This window comes from Oncorhynchus keta, chromosome 2 (assembly GCF_023373465.1).
Source record: "Oncorhynchus keta strain PuntledgeMale-10-30-2019 chromosome 2, Oket_V2, whole genome shotgun sequence".
NCBI lineage: Eukaryota > Metazoa > Chordata > Actinopteri > Salmoniformes > Salmonidae > Oncorhynchus > Oncorhynchus keta.
In genome coordinates this window covers 42883080-42908004 of record NC_068422.1, presented here as the reverse complement: position 1 = coordinate 42908004, position 24925 = coordinate 42883080, and the positions used below count along the sequence as shown (strand labels likewise).

General features: G+C 40.2%; 1 protein-coding gene across 3 annotated transcripts; it reads left to right on the top strand.

Annotated features, from left to right (window-relative positions):
• The first annotated feature begins 396 nt into the window (after positions 1-396).
• Positions 397-17834, top strand: LOC118400586 (pituitary homeobox 3-like). 3 transcript variants are annotated; one of them, XM_052477050.1, is made up of 5 exons: positions 397-581; positions 9591-9717; positions 13562-13661; positions 14101-14306; positions 16158-17834. In XM_052477050.1, exons 2-5 carry the CDS (start codon positions 9685-9687, stop codon positions 16722-16724), a joined length of 906 nt encoding a protein of 301 aa, XP_052333010.1. In that variant the 5' UTR covers positions 397-581; positions 9591-9684; the 3' UTR covers positions 16725-17834. The 3 variants fall into 3 exon arrangements, with proteins under 3 accessions (XP_052333010.1, XP_035653484.1, XP_035653477.1); XM_035797591.2 differs by lacking the exon at positions 13562-13661; XM_035797584.2 differs by lacking the exons at positions 397-581; positions 9591-9717 and having other exon boundaries at positions 9730-13661.
• The last annotated feature ends 7091 nt before the right edge of the window (positions 17835-24925 follow it).

Genomic DNA, 24925 nt, shown 5'->3' with positions numbered 1-24925 from the left:
TGAGCACACTGAAATTGCGTTGAACCAACGTGGAATAGACGTTGAATTGACGTTTGTGTCCAGTGTGATTTGGCTACTTTGACTCAGATGGATATCAGCTGGACTAATCGAAACGCAATGCAAACCGAGGCTACAGAGAAATGTGTTGGGTAGAGGGCGCATTCGTGTGAGAGTGAATGCATGGCTGCAAGATAAAGCGATGTAGAGCGCGAGAGGGAGAGTTTGTGTGTGTGCGTGCGTGCTTTAGTGCGTGTGGGTTCCTTGCGCACGAGCGTGCACTGTGTGGGTTGTGGGTGACAAGTAAAAGCTGTGAAGTGAAGTGGGCAGTCCTTTCTGTAGTGGACTTGTCGCACAAGATATTTAGCATAAAGTCAGTCCCCCCGCTGTATGGGGTTCAGGCTTTCACTCTTCGACTGCCTTCATGTCTGACAACATTGAAAGAAGGAAACTGTCACTTTTTTACTTTACAGCGGGAGGAACTTTCTTCGTGTCAGCAGCATCTCATTCGGACAATCATTAACCTAAACATCAAGCTTGTCTTTTCGGGGGATTAATTTAACCAGACCAGACCAGGATTTCATGTAAGTGCGCGTATGATAGTTTCATTCTCCCAGTAAACTTCAAACGTCATGGTTGTGTCTGACTGAATGTTATGTCAGCATGTGCATTAATTAGGCAAGCAAATTAGACTAGACTACATCACCATTGTTTGAACCATCATGTAAATCCATAACGAAGCCTATAGCTACATCACATAGTGAGTGGGTTGCTAGTCTTAAACATAGCCAGGCTACCTCACGAACTCAAACTTTACCAGCAAGTTACTCTGTGGTACGATGGACACCTTTACCATGATTTAGGTGGTTAAACGTATTGAGCAGAGCAGGGTAAATAAATAGATTAATGTTTACAGTTTACTTTAGCTCATTATTCCTGATGATGAAGATGCAGATGATGATGACCTGTCACATCACATCTGTCCAGCACTCACAAACTCAAAGTTGTGTGATAAGAGTGGCTACTTTGGCTACTATGTTACTATAGCCAAATGTGCAGGTCCTAGCTGAATGAAACAAACATCTATTAGGCCTAGCCTGTTTACTTTTACAATAAAACTGGAAATGCAGACCACAATTTATCTAACAGTAGAGTGTAATTTTGGCATTGATTCATGTCTTCAGCAGATTTTAGGGGATACACTTTCTAAACCTTGCATCTGCTCCTCTTGTGAATTGTTCATTTGCTTTAATTAAGTTAAAACATAAGTCACAGTTTCCATCCTTATAAATCTAGATAAAACAAATACCCTGTAGAGTTAGTAGGCCTATCTATGTCAGCATTGATCGGAATATATAGGTTAACACATTTTGCTCATTGTTTGTCCAAATTATAAGTGCTTTCGAAATGCTATACATTTATTCCGGTGTGGCTCCGGCGGTAGATCTTGGCGCTTGCCACGCCAGGGTTGGGGGTTCGATACCCACGAAGGACCGGTACAAGTACGTGCGAAAATGTATCTGCTCTCTACTGTAAATTAATGATACGTGCTTCTGCTGAATTTAATTTATTTTTAACTAGACATGTCACAAATTCTTATTTACAATGACGGCCTATCGGGGAACAGTGGGTTAACTGCCTTGTTCAGGGGCAGAAAGACATGTTTTACATTGTCAGCTCAGGGATTCAATCCAGCAACTTTTCGGTTACTGGCCTAACGGTCTAACCACTAAATCACCACAATGTAAAAACACAGAGTTAAGTTTTGACTTACATGGAAGAGCGCTCTCTGTGAGAATATTTCTTAGGTCAAAAATATTTGAGGGTATATCCGAAATTGATAGGTGGCAGGTGCTCCCGATCCACAAGAAAGCAAAACAGAGTTTCTACCCTCTGCCCCCTCCGGTCTAGGCCTCGGAACTCTCTACGTACAAACATGCGTGCACTCACTCTCCCCTGAACAAAACGTATTCAGTTTATTGCCTTTGTTATGACGAACTTATAGCAAATTAAACATTATATTAAAGTAAGAAAACAGGCATATAAAGAACGCACTGCTATTGTTTCATGTAGGCTAACAATCCTTTGTTGGGTCTATCCATGTGTGTGGCCAATTTGCCTATCTGCGTAACAAAATGGAAAACACATAGGCCTATGTCTAAAGAGGATATACCTGACGAATTCAACTTTATTTAGCCTACTTATTTAGCCTACATTTAGTCTACATTCTAAGTATATAGATGTTTACAATAATTAATATATTATTTAGAGAGATGCCATACAGAAATTTGAATAAATTGACTTGACAATTAAAATGAATTTAGCCTTTGCAAAAAAGGTATCTTATATATACAGATATAAACATATATATACAGATATTTATTGAGTGGGAATAAGAAAAAAATAGCCTACAACATTGAACCGATTTGCACATCTGCAACAAGTGTCATTCCATTAATTCAATTTTACACAAGGTCATATGGCCAACCATTATAATTTATTTAACAAGTGATATGGCACCAAGATTGTATTATTTAGGCCGTGCAATTTTTTAATTGCATGTTATCTTGTGGTTTTCAGTCTGACATGTACCACCTCACAACTGAAGTTAAAGATCAAGGGCATATCAGATGAGATCATTTGACTGTATTATAAATAATACATTTCTATTACGGAATCATCCGGTTTTGAAATGAAAACCACTGAGCTGTTTGAACGAAAGATTTTGGCGTAGACTATTCTGTTAATTCAGCGACAAAGCATGGAATACTGTTGAATTAAACTGCGACAATGGATAGGCCTATAATTTAGGGTGCAAGTGCAATCATGCCTTCCAAATAACCTATTATTCCCGGTCATTATCATTTTCACTTGTAAAATGGGATCATGCTATGGGCCTCAGCCATGTGACAGTTATCCTAAAAGTCGTTTCTATATATTCATTGTTGAAATGGTTTAATTGTCCCTACGTAGTAGATTACTTGTTAACTGACTTGATCGCACTGCTTTTCTTTATCTCGACCAGGTCGCAGTTGTAAATGAGAACTTGTTCTCAACTGGCCTACCTGGTTAAATAAAGGTGAAATAAACATGGAATAAAACTTTTTTTTTAAATTCACCGATTTTGCATTAGGCCTATACATTTCACTCAAAATATATATAATTATGATTCGATTCTATGAGCGATAGATATTGTAGGTTATAACTGATATTTTGAGTTGCTCCTCTTTCAGATTGCTTTCTGTTTCTTATTTGAAAATGTTTTATTGTGAATATGAATGCTAAACTATAACGTTTTTCACAAAGGTCTATCAGACCAATCAGCTGTCATTTAGTACTGCCAAATAATCTGTAATAAAACATTTATATTAATGATAATAATAGCTTATAATAAAACGTATTATTATTATTATTATTATTATTATATGGACTTTATAACATCGAATTAACATGCATTACTATCCATTGGCTAATTTGGAGATTGAGAAATCGGAGTTTGTTGTGCGCATGTAGAGAAACTTCGCTTTGACCCTCCCAGTCATATGCAAATGTTGTTAGGAGGGGAGAAATTAACATCTACAAACATTGGGCCGAAATTCCATCTGCCGCGTCCTCGAGGAGGCCTTTAATAAATTCTCAGACAGCAAAGTGGCATACATCTTAATCAAGTCTTAATCCAGGGAATTAATTCTCAACGCGTTTTTATGAATAATTCCAAGGCATGCACAAGTCGTGGAAATGTAAGCAGTGAGCCTCTGCCTTCCCAACAGATGGACTCACCAATCTTCTGAAAAATGAGAGGATTTCTGCTTCCATTATTTTTTATTATTAGATATATATTTTAATGAGCCCAATGTTGTACTGCTTAAAGCACTCTACTTATGCAAACTGCACAGCCCATCTCGCATCGACTCCTACTAATGTTGATTTGCTCAGTTGAACACGAGTATACTTCATTCAGTTCATAAGACTATGAGTAAACATACACTTCCATCTGTGGTCACATCAATGTTTTACGCTGAATTAAAGCCATCGTTGAGACAGAAAACAGAGGAATGCAGAGATGGAATTTGGATGCAAAAGTAGTGGTGATTCCAAAATGAACATTGCATGGTGCACGAGCACGACCGCAAGCCTTTAGAAAATATCAGAGTAATTCAAATAAAGTACCAAGTTCACTCAGTGAATTGTTATGGGTTATGTTTGTCAGACGAGCAATTTGCTTGTAACATTTCAGCATATCAGGTTATGATCAAGAATCTGTTACAGCTCTATCAACATAGTAGGCCTATAAATGTCAAATATTGTCAAATGTCATTTACAACTGTACTTGATTTGTAGACCATTGAACAATAACAAAATAATGATCTAACCTGACTATGAATAGTATCATAATTTGCTCTAAGGATTCCAATTATAATATATTACGCACTGTATTGACTTCACTCATTTCAATGGGTGAACAAGGCTATGTACAATGTCTCAACTACGAGAAACTTATGGATGAAGTTGAAATAGAGTGGAAAATAACCAGTCATCCTCAACTCTAGGCCTACATATTTATACACATTTCTATAATAATATATATAATATAATAATATATGACATTTAGCAGACGCTTTTATCCAAAGCGACTTACAGTCATGTGTGCATACATTCTACGTATGGGTGGTCCCGGGAATCGAACCCACTACCCATGGCGTTACAAGCGCCACGCTCTACCAACTGTGCTACAGAAGGACATAATAAATTAAAGGAGCCACCATGGTGAAATTGTCATATTTATATAGCCGTTAGGGGAAGTAATTCATTGACATTATGACCGATGTTGTCAAATATGAACGGAAATGATTGGTATAATTAACCAAGGCACCTTTATAAAACGTATGCACTTGCAACTAAATAACACAACATTATTGGTGAACTGGGGACATCCCATACAGTGTCTCTTGAAATTCATAAAAGCTTATTTTCAGTGTCTTTGTTAGGCCCATCACCATGATGGGTTGTTGGCCTTATCTAATTCTAGCGAAGGGACTTCATTTGGAATACAAAATATGTCATATCGTGCCTCGGAAGGAGGCACTGACACCTTGTTCTAGACTAAATTCGGGTGTGCGTCATCCGCACTCTCTGCCAAACTGCCCAGCCTCTCTCAGCACTGCTATGACACGGTCCCATACATCACTGTCAAAGGATATGTATCTGACAGTGTCATATTCATATTTCTGACCAAAATACTGGACTTCTCTGGTGGCATAGCCTATACACAAAGGACAGCAGCTGTTGCTCTCTTTCAGGCAAGTAGCCTCTGAGTTTTTCTGTGGGTTGCTTTTGCAATGAGATTGGATGCGTTGTTTTTCAGTTTATGTCTTGGTTGTCGACCAAACGGATATGTCTTTCAGCCTATATGGCACATACCAGATTTTTGATTTCAACAACCTTACATTGAATTTAAACAAGCTTGCACAATAGAGAATCATAAGCAGTAATTATATTTGATGACTTAAATGTACTTAATGATAAGTAATGTTACTTTTGTATTGACTTCAGATAAATATTTTATGTCAGTGTTGAAACAATCAACTGAAATACCATTTGACCTGCAAGTCAACTATAACCCACAAAACCAGAACCTTATTAGTACTATCGCCTCAACGCAACATAAGTATATTTTGTAAAGCAATCTCTCTGTGAGATTTGATCTTATCCTCAATCTCACTTCTCACCTATGGGCCAGAACAAAGCCTTTTAGGAAAGAAACTAATACCATAGAATAATTCAAACATGCTTTATATTTTGTGAAGGATAGCTTTGGCATGGCTCTTTTCACATGTGAAATTAAACCTGTATTCGTGCGATAAGCACATGATCACAACACTGCCCCCTGTGTCTCCCATGCGGTTGTGATTGGATATGGGTTTACAAGGTCTTTACTCTTCAAAAGCATTGATGGATTGTTACATTTATAAGTCATGGATGATCTATATAATGTCATAAACTAAGGGTGACGGTGCAACAATAGGTGTACTGTGATTTATAATAAACAATAAGGATTCTAAAACATTGAGGAGAGAACTACATTGGCATAAGAATGTATTGATATTTTTCTACTTGTACCAAACAGCATAACATTTTAGATTTCATAATGAGATACTAATTTATAACTGCTAAAAACTTGATTCAATTATTTTTTTTTTTAAATGTTTGAACATAAGTGTATATTTTTAGTTGGACTCTGTCTTCTGTTGCTTTTTCTGTCATGTTGAATGCTAATCTTAAAGTGTCGACCAACATGACATATCATAAACACTTGCTTTATTCATGCAGTTCTTCAACTCTTTGAAGTGGAATACAAAATATTTTGATAGGCGTACATGTATGGAGATGTGCATAAAGAACACAGCACGAGGCTTCATCATGTGCACTTAGAAAAAAGGGTTCCAAAGGGGTTCTTCGGCTTTCCCCATAGGAGAACCCTTTTTGGTTCCTGGGAGAACCCTTTTTGGTTTCACGTAGAACCCTTTTGGATTCCATGTAGAACCCTCTGTGGAAAGGGTCCTATGTGGAACCAAAAAGGGTTCTTCAAAGGGTTCTCCTATGGGAACAGCAGAAGAACCCTTTTAGGTTCTAGAGAGGTTCTAGTTTTTCTGAGTGTAGGGCTTCGTCTATGATCTCTAGGGCAGAGACACTCACATAGATGAGCAGATTGCTGTCAGGGATATTCTGTAGAAATGGAAAGAATTCGGGGAAACGGAAATACAGCTAGCATTTGCTTGATATGATTAATCAGTTTGAGGATGTATTGCGTTTACCATTCAAACTGAGAACAAGCTGTCCATTAAGTTAGTCTGCAAATTCTGATGGTCAGCAAGTTGGTTGATCAGATCAGAGCCCTCACTCAGTACCGTACTTGAATGAAAATGACTGGGAAATGTGTGTTCAAATCAAATGTTATTTGTCACATGCACTGTGAAATACTTACTTACGAGCCCTTCAAAAAGTAGGTAGGAAACATTTTATTAAAGGAAATGAAAGGAAATATAGTAACAAAATCAAATAACAATAACAAGGCTATATACAAGGGGTACCAGTATTGAGTCAATGTGCAGGGGTTAGTCAAGGTAATTGTGTGTGTGTGTGTGCGCGTGTGCGTGTGTGTGTGGCGTCAATATGCATGTGCGTGTGTGTTTTATCTGTGTGTCTGTGTGTGTGTGTTTGGGAGTGTCAGTGTAGTATGTGTGAGTGTGTGGTTATAGCCCAGTGAGGGTACATCGAGCCTGTGCAAGAGTCAGTACAAAAAATAATAATACATCCGAATAAAATAAGGGGGTCAAAGCAAATATTCTGGGTATCCATTTTAATAATTGTTCAGAAGTCTTATAGCTTGGGGGTAGAAGCTGTTAAGGAGCATTTTGGTCCAGACTTGGCACTCTGGTACTGCTTGCTGTGCGGTATTGGAGAGAACAGTCTATGACTTGGGTGGCTGGGGATCTTTTTGAAGTTCTGAGGTCCCATGACAAATATTTTCAGCCTCCTGGGGGGGAATAGGCATTGTTGTGTCCTCTTCCCGACTGTCTTGGTGTGTTTGGACCATGATAGGTCTTTAGTGATGTGGACGCCAAGGAACTTGAAGCTCAATTTAATTGCATGTTTCTCCAGTGAGTATCCAGCTCAAGTGAGTGAGGTTTGATGTTATGCCACTATGGGCCACCATGTGATTCGTTCACATAGTTCACAGAGACACACCAGAGGAGTCAAAGGGTGCACCGCTAAAGAGGGGCTTATAGCACACACACACACACGCACACACACACACACACACACACACACACACACACACACACACACACACACACACACACACACACACACACACACACACACACACACACACACACACACACACACACACACACACACACACACAGACAGACATAAACAGTCGAATCAGATTTTTAAAATTGATAAAAATACACCTTATGTATCAGCGGGAACTATGATGAGACACACACAGTCACATACACACGCATACACACACGATAACATAAGCACTATACATACAACACGTGTACTTTGTGTTGTCGATGTATGGTAGTAGATTAGTGGCCTGAGTGTACACACTTACTGTAATGTGTTGTGAAATCTGTTGTGAAATGTAATTTAATGTTGTTAATTTTACTGTATATAACTGCCTTCATTTTGCTGAACCACAGTATAAATACACACATACACACCCACACAAACACACATACATACGTATTAGTCACTTATGGCACATGGTTGAGGCAGTGTTACTACAATATTTTTTGTATAAGGCAAAGACCAATTAGCTCCCATTTTGAGAGCGCCTGTAAAGGGGTTGAGAGGCGGCTAAGTGGATTGGAACCTACCCCCGTCGTTAAACGTAACACGACATCATAAATATCAAGAAGCTTTGAGGGAGCGATTGTGTCCCCCCATATCTTCAAGGTGTTAACTGCACTTGTATAAATAAACGACCTGTTATTTTAGGCTTCATTGCGTATCAGCCTCCCTCACGAGGATGCTCTTCGGGTCATATATTTTACCACTATAACTCCAAATGAACAAAAATAGAACTAACAGTAACAGAACACATTCGTAGTTATTACAACGTAATATAGGCCTACATTTAGCGTGCGTTCGTAAATTCACTCTGGCTATCTACTCCGATTTCAGAGCACCTGATTGTGCCAGAGCGCAGAATAACTGACAATTTACGAACAGGCAACACCCGTGGAATCTGACCCATGTCAGTAAACGTCGACAAAAAACGCCTTTAAACAGTTGCCAGCAGCACAGTTACAGTCACCAGCGCTCTAGGTAACATTAAAACAGCCTAACCAGCTCTGCTCGGACGAGTAAAATGTTCAGAGTGAGGTGTTCTCTCATTTGTGTCTGGATGTAGCTAGCAAGCTAGCCAATTTTAGCCAGTTAGCTTGGGTGCTTGACTGCCGTTGTGAGGCCAGAACGCTCGGATCAACCCTACGCTCCTATAGTGAAATGATCTGAATTTACGAACGGACAATCTGACATCGCTCTGAATATACGAACGCCCAGAGGGCACTATGAGGGCACTCTGGCACTCCAGAGTGAATTTACGAACACACCCTTAATCGAATAGGTAGGCTATTTCAGAGATGGACCGTTTTGTAATCATGAATAAAGTCCATCAGCAACGTGAATGTTATCAAAATGTGAGAATATTCTAAATCCTGCTCATACTGTAGCCTATATGATTAGCACTAGCAGTTTGTCAAGATTTTACCACGTTTATGAAGTGTGATATTCATAGTTTCCCTAGTTAATCTGTGTTGATATTGAAATGTAAAACATGCGTAGGCCAAGAACATTTTAACTGTCCAAGCATTTGTTATATTACAATTCAGGCGTATTATAAAAATTATTATCAACATAATTATTGTTGTAATTTCTTGTTCTCTTTAGTTGTTTATTTTTCTAGTTGTTTATTTTGTATTGCCAATTAGGTTGGAGGCCAAAACTGAGGTGAGGATGCTTGTATTATGTTGCCATATTTATTTATGCTGAATTGTATTGCCTTGCTGTTGCAGAGCCGGGAGGCCGGGGTTATGGATTTTAACCTTCTGACGGACAGTGAAGCCCGTAGCCCGGCGCTATCGCTCTCGGACTCCGGGACCCCACAACATGATCAGGGATGTAAAGGCCAAGACAACAGCGGTCAGTTTCCACGTACACCATGCATATACATTAAAGGAGTGTTTGACCGATGTCCTCAGACTGAAATTACGGATGAATAGGCTTAGGCTATATGTTCATGCATGTAGGCCGACCAATCAAACAATTGTATAATAATAGGCCTAATAATAATAGTCTAATATAATAATAATAATACGATAAATAAGATTAATCATAATCATAAAAACAAAATAACGATGCTTTTCTAAAGTTGTTTATAGCATGCAATACCTATTATTATTGTGGCGAATAGCGTGTGTAATTACATGTGGATATCAATGTAATCATATTAATTGTCTTGCTTCTTAGACTACTGTTGCCACATTTGTCATTTCTTAACTTGAATGCCAATATTATTCAAATCCAAATGTGTTATTTTGTACAGCGCATAGCAACCTATATGATTCACATTAGATACTTGTCATTTTCCTTCATGAACTCAAATTGCAAGTTCATTCTTCACGCTTGTCTTTTATAAAGCAAGGGTTATTAACTGCGAGACTTTAATGGAAGCTACTGTAAACAGCTGTCACGAACCCCTTGCGCGTTGGCGGAGAAGCAGCTTTTTTTTGGCATTTTAGATTGTGCGTGTCTTTGCACATTGATATTTTAATCACTCTCAATTAAAACCTAAAAGCTAAAACACATAATGAACGGAAATAAGCCTAAAGTCATAGACATACAAGAATATCCTGAGCAACTATTGCTCAGGCTTGAAAGCTAAATGTCTGCCTCTGCATTTCAACAGTCTGCATGTCACTTTATAACAATCTATGCCAGAGAAAAAGCAAATATGTGTGATACCGGTGCGGTCTAATAGATGACATCTCTGTGGATCCAGCGTCTGCAACAGACCCCATAAAGTGTGACTAATGTAAACTTACTCCGAAATGGACGGCCCTGAGTGAGTGCAGGGATTTAGGAGAACGCCTAAATGTGAACCATGGATTACGCACTATAACCTAGCATCAACATAATGAGGCATAGAGGCCAAAATATCAAGTGGCAATATTTCCAGTGTAGCCTACTTGTTCTGCTCACTGACTACGGAATGTTTATTCTAGAAAAGGTTTAGCTAGTGGAAATTATATATAGAAAAATAAACAAGCAGTTCATTCATTGTTCTTTCGTGTGATATTGGATATTGTTAGAAATGTCAACCAATTAGTTTGTTTTTCAATGTCCACTTAAATGGTTATTTGTTCAGTGTATATTTATTTATTAAATAAACTGTATCCACATGAAGGCAGACACCTGGGCATCACCTCTGAAATATTATATCCACTTAATTTCATTATTTAACCTTTATTTAACTAGGCAAGTCAGTTAAGAACAATGTCTTATTTACAATGATGGCCTACAGGGGAACAGTGTGTTAACTGCCTTGTTCAGGGGCAGAATGACAGATTTTTACCTTGTCAACTCAGGGATTCAATCTAGAAACCTTTCTGTTACTGGCCCAACGCTCTAACCACTAGGCTACCTGCCACCCCAGAAATGTTATACATACTTCGAATTAGGCCTTATTAAATGACAAATCTCACATGGGCAATAGCACACTCAAGTGGCATCTCTGAAGTTTCAAAATGAGCGAAACGTCAATAAATGACACACATGCTGTGTAGATACAGAGGTGTGGCTACAGAAGGCTTCTTTTATTCAGCCCCCTTTTGATAATATTCAACCTGGGAATGTATCATTTCTTTCACAAAACGAGGACACCCCTCTAGTGATTAGAACATGCGTCAGATTGCAGATGTCCTTGGTGCATTATGAGCAGGCTTGAGAGGCTATATTATACATCAGCATTTGTGGGTATCTATGCATGTATTTCAAAGCATGTGTGCATGCATTTGGATATATAGACACAGTATGCTGCTACATTGGTGCTTTTCTGCCTGTCCAAGAGGTCAAGCATATACATTCAGATTGAATTGCCAAACAACTAAGTCTGCTGTGTGGTTGGCACTCATAAATCCACCTCCAACAGGGCTTCAGACATTCTAGTGCTGAGAATATCTCAGCCTGTCAGGCTGAAACAACTTTCATAGGAATGTGATGAGTGGAAAGGGGGCTTCTATATATGCTCCTCAATAATGCTAATTTACTGTAAAGCCCTTAACCCATGCATTTATCATCTTGTTGCTCTAATACTCTCTATTCGTTTTCATCATCATGTTTAGGGTCGCTTTAAAATTGAGTCAGTGTTAGACTGACATGTTGTTCCAGTGGTTAGTGGATACAGGACATTGCTTCTCCAACTGACTCTCAGAAATCTCATCAGTTGTGCAAGTGGTGGTGGGGACTGACTATTATTTGGTAGGTTTGTTTGTTTGCTGGCTGATTGACTGGCAGTTTGACCAAATAAGTTTGCTGTTACAAAAGCTGCAAGGGTGTACAGTATTTGCCAGCCATATGCCTTCTTCTATACATTTGTACACCATGAATATATATTAGCCCATGCACTGTAGGTGTGTGTAGTGTAGCCAATTGATTGATATACCTGTGACAATGTATTACATATGAAAAAACAAAACAGTTATTCATATTCATTGTATTTGGTTTATGTCAGTGAGTAAAGAAACAATTAACTACGAAACTGTATATTCTATTTGGAGATCAAGAACAACGTAATCCGTAATCAGAAAAGGCTAAATAAATTGACTTTATTTACATTCATCACTGAGATTGCTTTATAGTAGGTTTTCAAGGTCTGCCCTCTTTTCTGTATTGTGACATTGGAGGGGAAATGGTTTTTGGCCAAATGATGGCTAAACCAGTGTCAGTTTACTAGTAGATAACAGCAAAGGCCTGGTCCTATTGGTTTTTCCAGTGGCCCTGTGGAGACTTTTAAACCCTGCTGACTATTTCTAACTGCTCCCAGAGAGGTAAGCCCTTGCCAAACAGTCCGAAACCTGCCCGGTAACAAAAGCCTGATCCCTGGGATTAGGTAGCCAACTAATTTCACTCTTTCTGTGGGGTCCTCCAATTGCGGAACTCAGATGAAGAGAGAAAGGATCTTGGGCAGACATAACATGTCTGATTGGTTCTGGTGTTAGTGCCAAGCGCGTTTCACGGACAATTTCAATTATTGATTCATTTTTGACAACGCTGAAAAGAGGATACATAAACACAGTCCATGAATCTTGTAATATTGCAAACAGAACTGCAAAAGTCTGAGGTGGAAACTGTTAACAATTTGGCATATTATTAGAAGACAATATAAATACAAACTTTTTTCAAATAGCATGGGAAAGCATGTCCATTAAGTTAATTAATTTAAAATAAAAGAGCACACCTGGTAACATGACAGTCTACATTAGTCACAGACTATTGCCAATATGCTTTGGAGAAAACTGTGAGAAGTGCGATCACTTTTCAATGGAAAGACACTTAGAGATGATTGCTGCTCTTGTGCAAAATACTTGACAATTTAATGGGAATTGAAATATGCCTGTCATTTAGATTGAGTTAAAGTTGTAAGTGCTTTCGCAACTTTTATCCCATGCTTTAATCATTTATCCCACTACAGTCGGTGTTCGTGCCCCCTGCTGAAATACAATTAGTGTAATAAAAAAATCCCCATCAGAATCGGAGTCTGTTTAAGATAGAGGTATCTGTTTTTTTTGCATGGGCTGCATCTCAATCCCCCACCACGGTGTTTGTCAGACCATGAGACATTGCAATAATCGGTCTTCTCGCGAAAACGTCTGTGCGTAAGAACGGTTTGGCCTACAAAACTAATATGACCACTCTATGAAAAGATGAAACTCTCACGAACGCGATGGTGTTCTCTGTTTTGCTACTGCCCCCACAAGCGTCACAGGACTCGTCTGAAGTCGGTACCGCCAATGTGCCAACTTCTGTCTGTAGCGTCCGAACAGTTTGGGCTACACACAAATACTGTATGACCCCTCTATGGAAAGGTGAGACTCTCACGAACACATACATGTTTTGCTATAGGACAACCACAAACCTCACAAGACTTGCCTGTACTGTCGGTATAGATTGAAGTAGTTTAGTGCCCCAATATGTTTTTAAACATGGATATTTTTTTTCTCTCAGATATAGGACAGACACTTTAAAACAAACTTTCTTTTGAGATATTTTTGACTATCTGTTTTCTACATGTATCACCCTGTTATTCAATGGGTTTCTATGGGCTAATAGCAGTATGGCCAAATTCAATGTTTCATTCAATATTTTGTTCATGTATTTGTTTACACCTAAAGGGATCATAAAATTAGAAATCATATAGCTAAATGATCCTTGGTATGGCGATCTTAAAACAATTCCATATTTTAGTTTAGTAGAAAATGTAATGGATTGGGCGTGTAACTCTCCATCCCTGTTGTTGCCTCCCAGACACAGAGAAGTCCCACCAGAACCAAACAGATGAGTCAAACGCCGAGGACGGCTCTCTGAAGAAGAAGCAGCGCAGGCAGAGGACCCACTTCACCAGCCAGCAGCTCCAGGAGCTGGAGGCCACCTTTCAGAGGAACCGTTACCCCGACATGAGCACACGGGAGGAGATCGCCGTGTGGACCAACCTCACAGAGGCACGGGTTAGAGTGAGTCCCGCACATAATCACTACAGAGCCAATACTGAACCAGTGGTTGAGTTTTGTTGTTACTTCCCCATGACATAAAACAATGGGAAAAGGTTCCAATCAGTCTGAATGCAATCCAAACCCACTTTCTTTAGGATTTAACGTTTTTTTCTTTTACCTCTTGGGTTACCTAATAATCATTGTTTTGAAACATGGGATGTTTTGTACTCTAGCTATGTCATTCACCAAAACGTTTGCGGGAGTCAAGCATATTATTTCAACATAATTCTGAAGGTAAAAAGGCAATTGAAGGTACAAATGTAAAAGAGTGTACCTAACCAGGGGTTATAGGTATAACAACCTAAAACTAGGCTTCACATGTCACACAAAGGTCAGAAGTGTGCTCTGCTCCTGACCCTAAAATGACCCACGCCCAGTGGTTTGGTCACCCCCCAGTGTGGAGCAGGTGGGCTCACATTCCAACGGATGACAATAAAATCACTGCCTGCCTGACAAGTAATGGATCAAATTCATGTTGGCCAGATAAAAGGTCACATAGCACACAGTCGTGGTTGTTATTTTGAAAGAACAACAGACCACACAGGGCCTGGTCCTAATGTCTAGCAGTGACCTTTTGAGCCTCACTTGTTCCCTGCTAATTCCACATGGACGCAGATGCCCCCTGCATATCCCGAATACTACTCCTGTCGTCTTGATTTATGCAATTTAATGAGGAGTTTGAAGTCTTGTCTATATGAGAAGAAGGAGAAAGTTCCAGCACAAAATGAACGCTCAGAGAGAAATGGAGTCGTGAGCAATGGACTTGGGTACTTTAGGTCACAGCGAGTGTCTTGTATCAGTCATTTGACAGTTTTAGGAAAGTGAGGTAAGGTTTGCCACAAACACCTCATTCACTAACCATTTGACATTCAGATGTTTCCATGATACCTAAACAACATAGCCCAAGAGTCATGTTAAAAGGCAAGATGTCTTCCTCAATAGTGGGGTTTCCCCTACTGTCAATGGGTACCATGGAAAACTCACTGCTATGTGCACTGTACCCACACATTTAATAGTCCAGAGCATTCTATTACTATCACAACAGATGCCTGGGCTGCTGGCTGGCAGACACACAGATTGGGGGTTTGGATGAGATACTGTATGCCTGGCACAGCGGTTCTAGATGATGAAGGGAGGGAGGGAGATTAGTTAGCCCCAGCAGTGTTGGTGGCCTTTTTACATTTAAATTAGAATAATTTACATGGGAATAATATGCATTTGATTAATACAAGTAGATTTTAACTGTACATGACAGTCCATTTATGTCATTTCTGTATTGAATTCCTATAATAGGTATATTGCCACACAATGGGGAGTTTTGAAGTCTTGTGTTTTTGAGAATAAAGAGAAGGTTCTAGCACAAAAATGAACGCACAGAGAGAAATTAATACTTCCCCAATTGGGAACTGAATTAAGTACCTTCATTTTAGATTTGCCATTAAAACGTTAATCCATTTGATACCCTCTAAAAATAGGACCTTAAAATGACAAAATGTGAAGACAGCTCAAGCTTGACATTTCTTTCACTGGGAGCTTATAATTCAAATAAGTGAATCATTCGTTTTAATAAACCATGGCTAATATGACTATTTGATGATAAACTTAGTTTTCTGGATTGTTCTTTCTTTCAAAGAGTCTACAGAGCAACAACATATGGAATCTTGCCAAAACTATTTGAAAGATATACATTTTCAGTCATTGCATACCAAGATGTTATTGTGTTTCAGAACAATTTTTATCACCTCAAATTATGTTGAAAAGAAAAGCCCATATTTACTTGCCCTTTTCTCCTTCTCTGTTCTTCTCTCTCAGGTATGGTTTAAAAATCGCCGTGCCAAGTGGAGGAAGAGGGAGAGGAACCAGCAGGCTGAGCTGTGTAAAAACGGCTTTGGTGCCCAGTTCAATGGACTAATGCAGCCCTATGACGACATGTACTCTGGCTACACTTACAACAACTGGGCCACCAAGAGTCTGGCCAGCAGTCCACTGTCAGCCAAGAGCTTCCCCTTCTTCAACTCCATGAATGTAAGCCCCCTGTCATCCCAGCCCATGTTCTCCCCCTCCAGCTCCATCCCCTCCATGAACATGGCCTCCTCCATGGTTCCCTCGGCGGTGGCCGGGGTGGCTGGCTCGGGCCTCAACAACCTGGGCAACCTCAACAATCTCAATAGCCCCACGCTGAACTCGGTCGCAGTCACCGCCAGCACCTGCCCCTACGCCACCACCGCCAGCCCTTACATGTACAGAGACACCTGCAACTCCAGCCTGGCCAGCCTCCGGCTCAAGGCCAAGCAGCATGCCAACTTCGCCTACCCGACCGTGCAAAACACCGTGTCTAACCTAAGCCCTTGCCAGTACGCAGTGGACCGGCCGGTATGAATGACACCCACACCCACCCAGCCTGCCCTGTAGCCCCCAACCCCCCTCTCAGACCCACTGACCCCCATCTTCCTCCTGGTCCCTGCCATGCTCCATCAGTAAATCAGAGTGAACGGCACACATCACCATTACACTCTTAGAAAAATGGTTCCAAAATGGTTCTTCGGCTGTCCCCATAGGATAACCGTTTTCTGTTCCAGGTAGAAGCCTATTGGGTCCCATGTAGGACCCTCTGCGGAAAGGGTTTTACATGGGACCCAATAGGGTTCTACTTGGAAATAAAAAGGGTTCTTCAAAGGGTTATACTATGGGGACAACCAAAGAACCCTTTTAGGTTCCATGTTTGTCTAACTGATGGTACACAACAGGAATAATCTTCATCAGTTAGAACAAATCCCCTGATGGACCACCACGCTTCAAAGAACTCTCTCAAATATGGTGAGACTTTGTTGCTGAACCGACCAACTGTTAAAAAGGATTTCTAAATTGAATCTGAGATAATTTTTTGACTAGAGTGGATTTGAAATGAAGAAAACCTGGATGCTCCAACTGCACTGGTGGTCAAACATGAAATCATTGTGACGCTTGCCACCATCACGGGAAAGGGACCTGTGGTTGCAATATGGGATAGAGGATGTATATAATGGACTTGTTTTGTTTTGTATGTGACAAAACTATCTATGAAACGTAGAACTTTGGAGATGAGAAAAGCATGTTCTTCAAGAGCAGACCCTAGATTGATGTACTATGAGTACCTCCTTTAGGAATTTTAATCTTTGTTATGAATTCCACTCACCTCAGAAGGTCAGGTGTCAAAGGTCAAATCAGAAACGAGAGAGGAGCTAGCAGAATGTAGCCTCAGAGAGTAAAAATAACCAGGAGCGGAGACAAAACAACAATTTACACATCTGTCAGAGAACCAATATCAGAAACGTTTTAAAGAAAAGCCTAAAAAAGCCATTGAATATAAAAGTTTGTGTGGTGTTATAAAAAGGGAGTCCATGACTGTAAAAATTTATGTAAGAGTGCAGTTATAAAACAAGCTTTTTTCTGGTGTAGCCTGCTTTGTCTCATTAACATAATAAAAATGATCTGTTTTTATGAACAACACATGGGCTAAAAGTGAGTACCATTGAAAGAAAGTCAACAGTTTTTTTCCTTACAGGTACTGCATGTCTTCATCTATGTTCTATGACATTAGACTTAGTGACTGACACACAGGTCCTACACACAATGTTACCCTTGAACAAGCATCAATGCCATGGAAACGTTGTCCAACATTTTTTGTTATTTTTTATTTTTTCGGTTACTAGTCCAACGCTCTAACCACTAGGCTACGCTGCCGCCCCCATCCATGGCAACGTAATGCAACGGGGGACCTGGGGACTGGAGAAAGATGGTGAGATAAAGATGTTCCTGCTGCCTGGTCACTGATACGTTTGACCTACACTCTTTGAATCGACAACCACAGCGCACTCTCCAGGCTATCCCGTAACAGGGGGAATTCTTGGGGCTGTGCCACAGAGGCCGGTGCCAACATTACATAAGCCTTCAGTAGGTGTCCCTATGGACTTACATGTACAACCAAACGGACTGACAGCTGAGCCTGGGCCGTCCAGCTTGTAACAGAACAGCCTTTTACTACAACTTTTTGCCTTTCTGTGTATTACATACTAGTTAACATCTACAATGTGAGACATCAGTCTCTCAAAATTGCAGGCCTAAAGCAACTGAGTTATCACATTTTAGAACAACAAGGCAGACAAAGAAACAATTATTTGAACGTGGCGTACTTCTTATTAAACGTTACTTTTTTCAACAACACAACTCTGTAGAGAAGTCTCTTCTCCCAGCAGTCCAAAGAGCCTGTCCATGGGACCACAGTAGTCTGTGGAGCGAGGTAGAGCAGTCACAGTGTTTGGTTTCCCCCTCCACATAGCACATAGAATCAATATTCCACTGGAGGGGAAACGGCCCACCATTCCACTGTGTTCACACTGCCCAGCACAAGGAGAACGCATTCAAAATGGTCCAAAACCTTTGTCTGGAAAAATCCAAACAACTTCTAGAAGTGTTAACGATTACCTTTGAGAATACAGAGGGAAGGAATAGAATAACCTTTTTAGTTTTCGGACAGTATTCTATGGTTCATAAAAAAAAATGTTTGAAGGTCCCGCACATCATGAAAACGTTTAGTTCACACATGCATTTCAGCGCCAAAAAGTCAAGCAACATCAGCAGGTTATAATTGATCTGTCACTTCAACTTCCTTGGGACCAATATCACTAGAATTACAGTCAACAACAGCTTAGCATTAAGACAAGCATCCACATCTCCCTTTACCCCTTACAGTCTCTCTGCTCCAGCCAACCGCCTTTCGGAACACTGTGGTAGTGGCAAGAATATTAAAGATGATGAAATAATATTTTCATTTACTACTGATGAAGAATCAATCATCACAGTCTATGATGATGATCAGCTCTAATGGGGGCTCTAGGTCCTTATGACAGACTGCCTGTGTCAAAAATCGCTAAGGAACATATCAAAAAGTATTTCAAACGAGTTTTTTTCTTAATGAAATAGAGAGGCGTTGTTTTTTAACATAACTCACACATAATTTCTGTAATTAGAGTACAATAATGAGAAATAATTAAAAAGCCAGCTATTACATGTCATATACTTTGACTAGTAGAATGTAATATAAGGATCCATTCAGGTTGCCCTGTGTTAACTAATTTGTTAATTGCATACATCATTGGGAACTATGGTTTAATTACATATCATTATTCCACCTTTGTCTTTGATATGGTGAATCAACGGCATGGGGCAGAGTGACTAAATTAAGAAGGAGCATATCATAAATGTAATTTGGACTTGAGCAGAAAGTGCCATCCTAGTAATTCGTGTTAAAAACACAAACAGAAGGAGGTAGGAATCTCAGCTCTTTTTACAGTATGTTCCCAAAGAGGATTAGGGAAATTAAAGTCTGCTGAGATGGCTTTTCAAACTTATTAACAATACAAACTGATGAAGATGGGAGGAAAGCTCCCGGTGGTGTTTTAATGATTCTCCTTTATGAGCTGTTTGCTCAACCTGTACAACACTGAATAAGTTTTAGGTTAGTTAATTGTGAAGAGTTTAGTTTGGAAATAGGTTTTGAATTAAGATGTATATGTACACTGAAGAAAAATATAAAAGCAACATGCAACAATTTCAAAGATTTTACTGAGTTACAGTTCATAGAAGGAAATCAGTATGGATTTCACATGACTGGGAATACAGATATGCATCTGTTGGTCATAGATACCTTTAAAAAAAAAAAGGGAGGTGCGTGGATCAGATAACCAGTCTGACCATTTGCCTCATGCAGCGTGACACATCTCCTTCGCATAGAGTTGATTAATGGCATATTATTGATCAGGCTGTTGATTGTGGCCTGTGGAATGTTGTCCCGCTCCTCTTCAATGGCTGTACGAAGTTTCTGGATATTGCCGTGAACTGCAACACGCTGTCGTCCACGTCGATCCAGAGCATCCCAAACATTCTCAATGGGTGGCGTGTCTGGTGAGTATGCAGGCCATGAAAGATCTGGGAAATTCTCAGCTTCCAGCAATTGTGTACAGATCCTTGTGACATGGGGCAGTGCGTTATCATGTTGAAACATGAGGTGATGACGGAGGATGAGTGGTACAACAATAGGCCTCAGGATCTAGTCACGGTATCTCTGTGCGTTCAAATTACCCATAGTTAAAATGCAATTGTCTTAATTGTCCGTAGCTTATGCCTGCCCATACCACAACTCCACTGCCACAATGTTGACATCAGCCACCCGCTTGCCCACATGATGCCATACATGCTGTCTGGCATCTGCCCAGTACAGTTGAACCCGGGATTCAACTGTGAAGAGCACGCTGCTCCAACGTGCCAGTGGCCATTGAAGGTGAGCATTTGCCCACTGAAGTCGGTAATGACGCCGAACTGCAGTCAGGTCAAGACCCTGGTGAGGAAGAAGAACACGCAGATGAGCTTCCCTGACACAATTTATGACAGTTTGTGCAGAAATTCTTCGGTTGTGGAAACCCACAATTTTATCAGGTGTCTGGGAGGCTAGTCTCAGACAATCATGCAGGTGAAGAAGTCAGATGTGGAGGTCCTGGGCTGAAATAGTTAAACATGATTTGCAGTTGTGAGGCCGGTTGGTACTTCAAAATTCTCTAAAACAACATTAGAGGCTTATGGTAGAGAAATTAACATTAAATTCTCTGGCAACAGCTCTGGTGGACATTCCTGAAGTTAGCATGCCAACTGCACACTCCCTCAAAACTTGAGACATCTGTGGCGTAGTGGTGTGTGACAAAACTGCATATTAAGATTGGCCTTTAACTGTCCTTTTTTTTTACAAGGTGCACCTATGTAATGAGCATGCTGTTCAGCTTCTTGATATGCCACACTTATCAGGTGGATGGATTATCTTGGCAAAGGAGAAATGCTCACTACCATGGATGTAAACAAATGTGTGCGCACAATTTCAGAGAAAAAAAGCTTTTTGTGCTTATGGAACATTTCTGGGATTGTTATTTCAGCTCATGAAACATGGGACCAACACTTTGTTGTGTTTATATTTTTGTTAAGTGTATATTTTATAATATGCTTAGGGATGGTGTTCTGCCCAAATTAGTGCCCTTAAATGTTTAAATTGCTATAGTTTGTCATTTTACTAATCATCACAAGACATTGATTATACAACTACATGAGGAGACTGAACATTTTGTCTGCTGCAACTTCCAACCTCAGGAAGGATGACACTGTATACAGGACGTAGAGCATGCCTTGTTTGTGTTTAATCCAATGAAACCCTTCCTTTTCAATGGGAGAGACTCGGCTCTATTTGAATACTCACAATAGGGACAATATTATGTTATGTCTGACAAGCTGTACCCTGGGGGAGCAGGGAATCTGTGGAACAAACATACTAGCAAGCCACAGAAACAGCGAGCCAAATTTGGATTATACTTGAGGCCTTGAAGGGGTGGTTTTGGGGTGCTACTTTATCCTACTGTACCGCTCAACACTATTTTAAGGATTTAGTCTAACTCTACCCCCAGTTAAACCAACTGCTTTCTCAGTCACACGCACAAAACAACAGAAACCACATGCTGTGTTCGTTTGGTGCGGCCCCTGGATGCTTCAGCCTGGTCCTGTGTATAATTCTCCAGTAATAAGAGCCTTGCTGTGTCTGCCTCCCTCCTCCTCCTCCTCCCTCCTTCCTCTTCCTCTTCCTCCTCCAGACTGTGGTTCTCCTCTCCAACTGTAATACATTAGCAGGATTAACATTCCAATGGTAAGCCCCGCAGACGAACCTGCCGGCTTTTCTGTCCTCTTTCCCCCGCCCTGCAGCCTGCTCCATCTTGCACGTTATTTCCCTTCTGCTGCCTTGCTTTGCCCCCCTCACACACATGTCAGGGTGCAATGGTGCATCAAAGGTTTATCTCTCGAATCGAACAATATTCCTTGGTTTCTTTTCCCAGTGTTACCTACATGTGTTGTAGGGCTAGTTTTGACAGGTTTGCGGTGAGCTGTTATACTGCAGAAATGTGGAAATGAATAAGACAATTCAATGACATTGACGAGTCAGAGTGCATGCAATTTTATAAAAACATGTTTAGAGCTGGGGCTGATTTGTTCCTGTTGTATTCTTAATCGTTGTGTTTTAATTTGGGTTATGTCTCCACTTGTTTGTGGAAACCTAATAGCCAAAGCAAAGACAAATCGAGCAAATAAACAAATGCAGCAAGTAAACTAAGACTACACAGCCACAAACACACATTGGTCTTGAAATAATCAAAATGATAAACACACATTTTGTATTTGACCCACGGGGTGCTTCACTAAACCAATCCCAGACACCTCCTATTCCACATGATTTATGCAGGAGCCCCAGGGGAGAGAGAGCACCTTAGGACTGTTTTCTCATGGGATTATCCTCTTGGGTGGAAACTTCACAATGATCATCTCATCTAAATGCTTTGACGGGATCATCTGGCAAAGATTAGCCCTCCCTGTTTCACATTTATTATGTTGTCGAGTTTTCTTTTATTTCTATACTATTTCTGTGCAGAATATTTCATTTTTTTTCTAGAGCTTTGGATAGGTCAGGTGTCTGCTATATTCCTTTTGACGATGATAGAATTGCAAGGTAGGAATATCATAAATAGGTAAATTACCAAACAATTATTCTGAATTTGTATATTGTATTTCAGTATTTGATTTTCCTTGGACATACGCACTGTGTCATTCATGTTTTGTTAGTCTCAATTTGGTAGTTATTGAAGAAGCTTGCTAATATACATTGTCTGCACTTCATATAAAACATACGAACCCCTGATTACATACAATCGGTGGATCTCCTAGGATATACATTGAGCATACAAAACATTCAGAACACCTGCTCTTTCTATGTCATAGACTGACCAGGTGAAAGCTATGATCCCTTATTGATGTCAATCAGGGTAGATGAAGGGGATGAAGACAGGTTAAAGAACGATTTTTAAGCCTTGAGACAATTGAGACATGGATTGTGTATGTGTGCCATTCAGAGGGTGAATGGGCAAGACAAATGATTGAAGTGCCTTTGAACAGGATATGGTAGTCGATGCCAGGCGCACCGATTTGTGTCAAGAACTGCTTCGCTGCTGGGTTTTTCATGCTCAAAAGTTTCCTGTGTGTATCAAGAATGGTCCACCACCCAAAGGGCATCCAGCTAACTTTTTTAAAATGTGCATTTTATTTAACTAGGCAAGTCAGTTAAGAACAAATTCTTATTTACAATGACAGCCTACCCTGGCCAAACTCGGACGACGCTGGGCCAATTGTGCGCCGCCCTATGGGACTCCAAATCACGGCCGGATGTGATACAGCCTGGATTTGAACCAGGGATTGTAATGACACATCTTGCACTGAGATGCAGTGCCTTAGACATGGGGGAGGGTGTGCAACTCAATATTCGGAATGTGTTCCTAATGTTTGGTATACACAGTGTGCTCACTTAACAAAATTATAAATGCAACATGTAAAGTGCTGGTCCCATGTTCAATGAGCTGAAATAAAAGATCCCAGAAATGTTCCTTACACACAAAAAGCTTACTTCTCAAACATTTTGTGCACAAATTTGTTTACATCCCTGTTAGTCTTTGCCAAGATAATCCATCCACCTGACTGGTGTGGCATTTCAAGAAGCTGATTAAACAGCATGATCATTTTCAAAGGTGAACCTTTTGCTGAGGACAATAAAAGGCCCCTAGAATGTGCAGTTTTGTCACAAAACACAATGCCACAGATGTCTCAAGTTTTGTGTGCAATTGGCATGCTGACTGCAGGAATGTCCACCAGAGCTGTTGCCAGAGACTTGAATGTTCATTCTCTACCATAGGCCGCCTCCAATGAAATTTTAGAGCATTTGGCAGTACATCTAATTGGCCTCACAAACGCAGGCCACATGTAACCACGACAGCCCAGGACCTCCACATCCAGCTACTTTACCTGTGGGACCAGGGGAGGGTACAATGAGTATTTCTGTCTGTAATAAAGCCCTTTTGTGGGGAAAAAAATATTCTGATTGGTTGGGCCTGGCTCCCCATTACTACACACCTGCCCAGTCATGTGAAATCCATAGATTAGGGCCTAATGAAATTATTTAAATTTACTGATTCCTTATTTGAAGTGTAAACCATGTGAACTTGTTGCATGTCGCGTTTATATTTTTGTTCAGTATAAAAGGGATAGTTATCGAGGCTAAAGAGAAACTTACCACTGCTTACTCTCCAGTGCCATCTCTTGGAAATGTACAGTAGTTGACAGAAAATTAAATGAGAAAAACGTGTCATTGAAATTGTACTGATAGCTTTTACTTATTAAAAGTTTTAACGTACAAGTGGATAATTTACTTTTGAAGCATAGTATATTGGTATGATACAAAAATGGATCTACATGTAACAAAAAGAAGAAGAAGAAGAAACTTTCAAGCCAATTTACTGTCTCTCTTGTTCAGTATCGGTGCAACAGCACGCAACAACACAAAATAGAAAGTGGATATTCAGCTGGGTGATCTAACAGTTAAAGGTTAGGGGTAATTGAGAATTTGTGGTTAGGTTTGCGGTTAGGGTCTTCCGGCTGCTATCCACTTCCCATGAATACACACCTAC

What these genes read in the sequence shown, in the direction of transcription:
- LOC118400586 (XM_035797584.2), top strand. Translation starts at nt 13,520, where the DNA reads ATGGTGTTCTCTGTTTTGCTACTGCCCCCACAAGCGTCACAGGACTCG. An exon ending in TATGACCCCTCTATGGAAAG is followed by an intron (nt 13,662 to 14,100) that starts GTGAGACTCTCA and finishes GTTGCCTCCCAG; the next exon opens with ACACAGAGAAGTCCCACCAG. An exon ending in TCACAGAGGCACGGGTTAGA is followed by an intron (nt 14,307 to 16,157) that starts GTGAGTCCCGCA and finishes CTTCTCTCTCAG; the next exon opens with GTATGGTTTAAAAATCGCCG.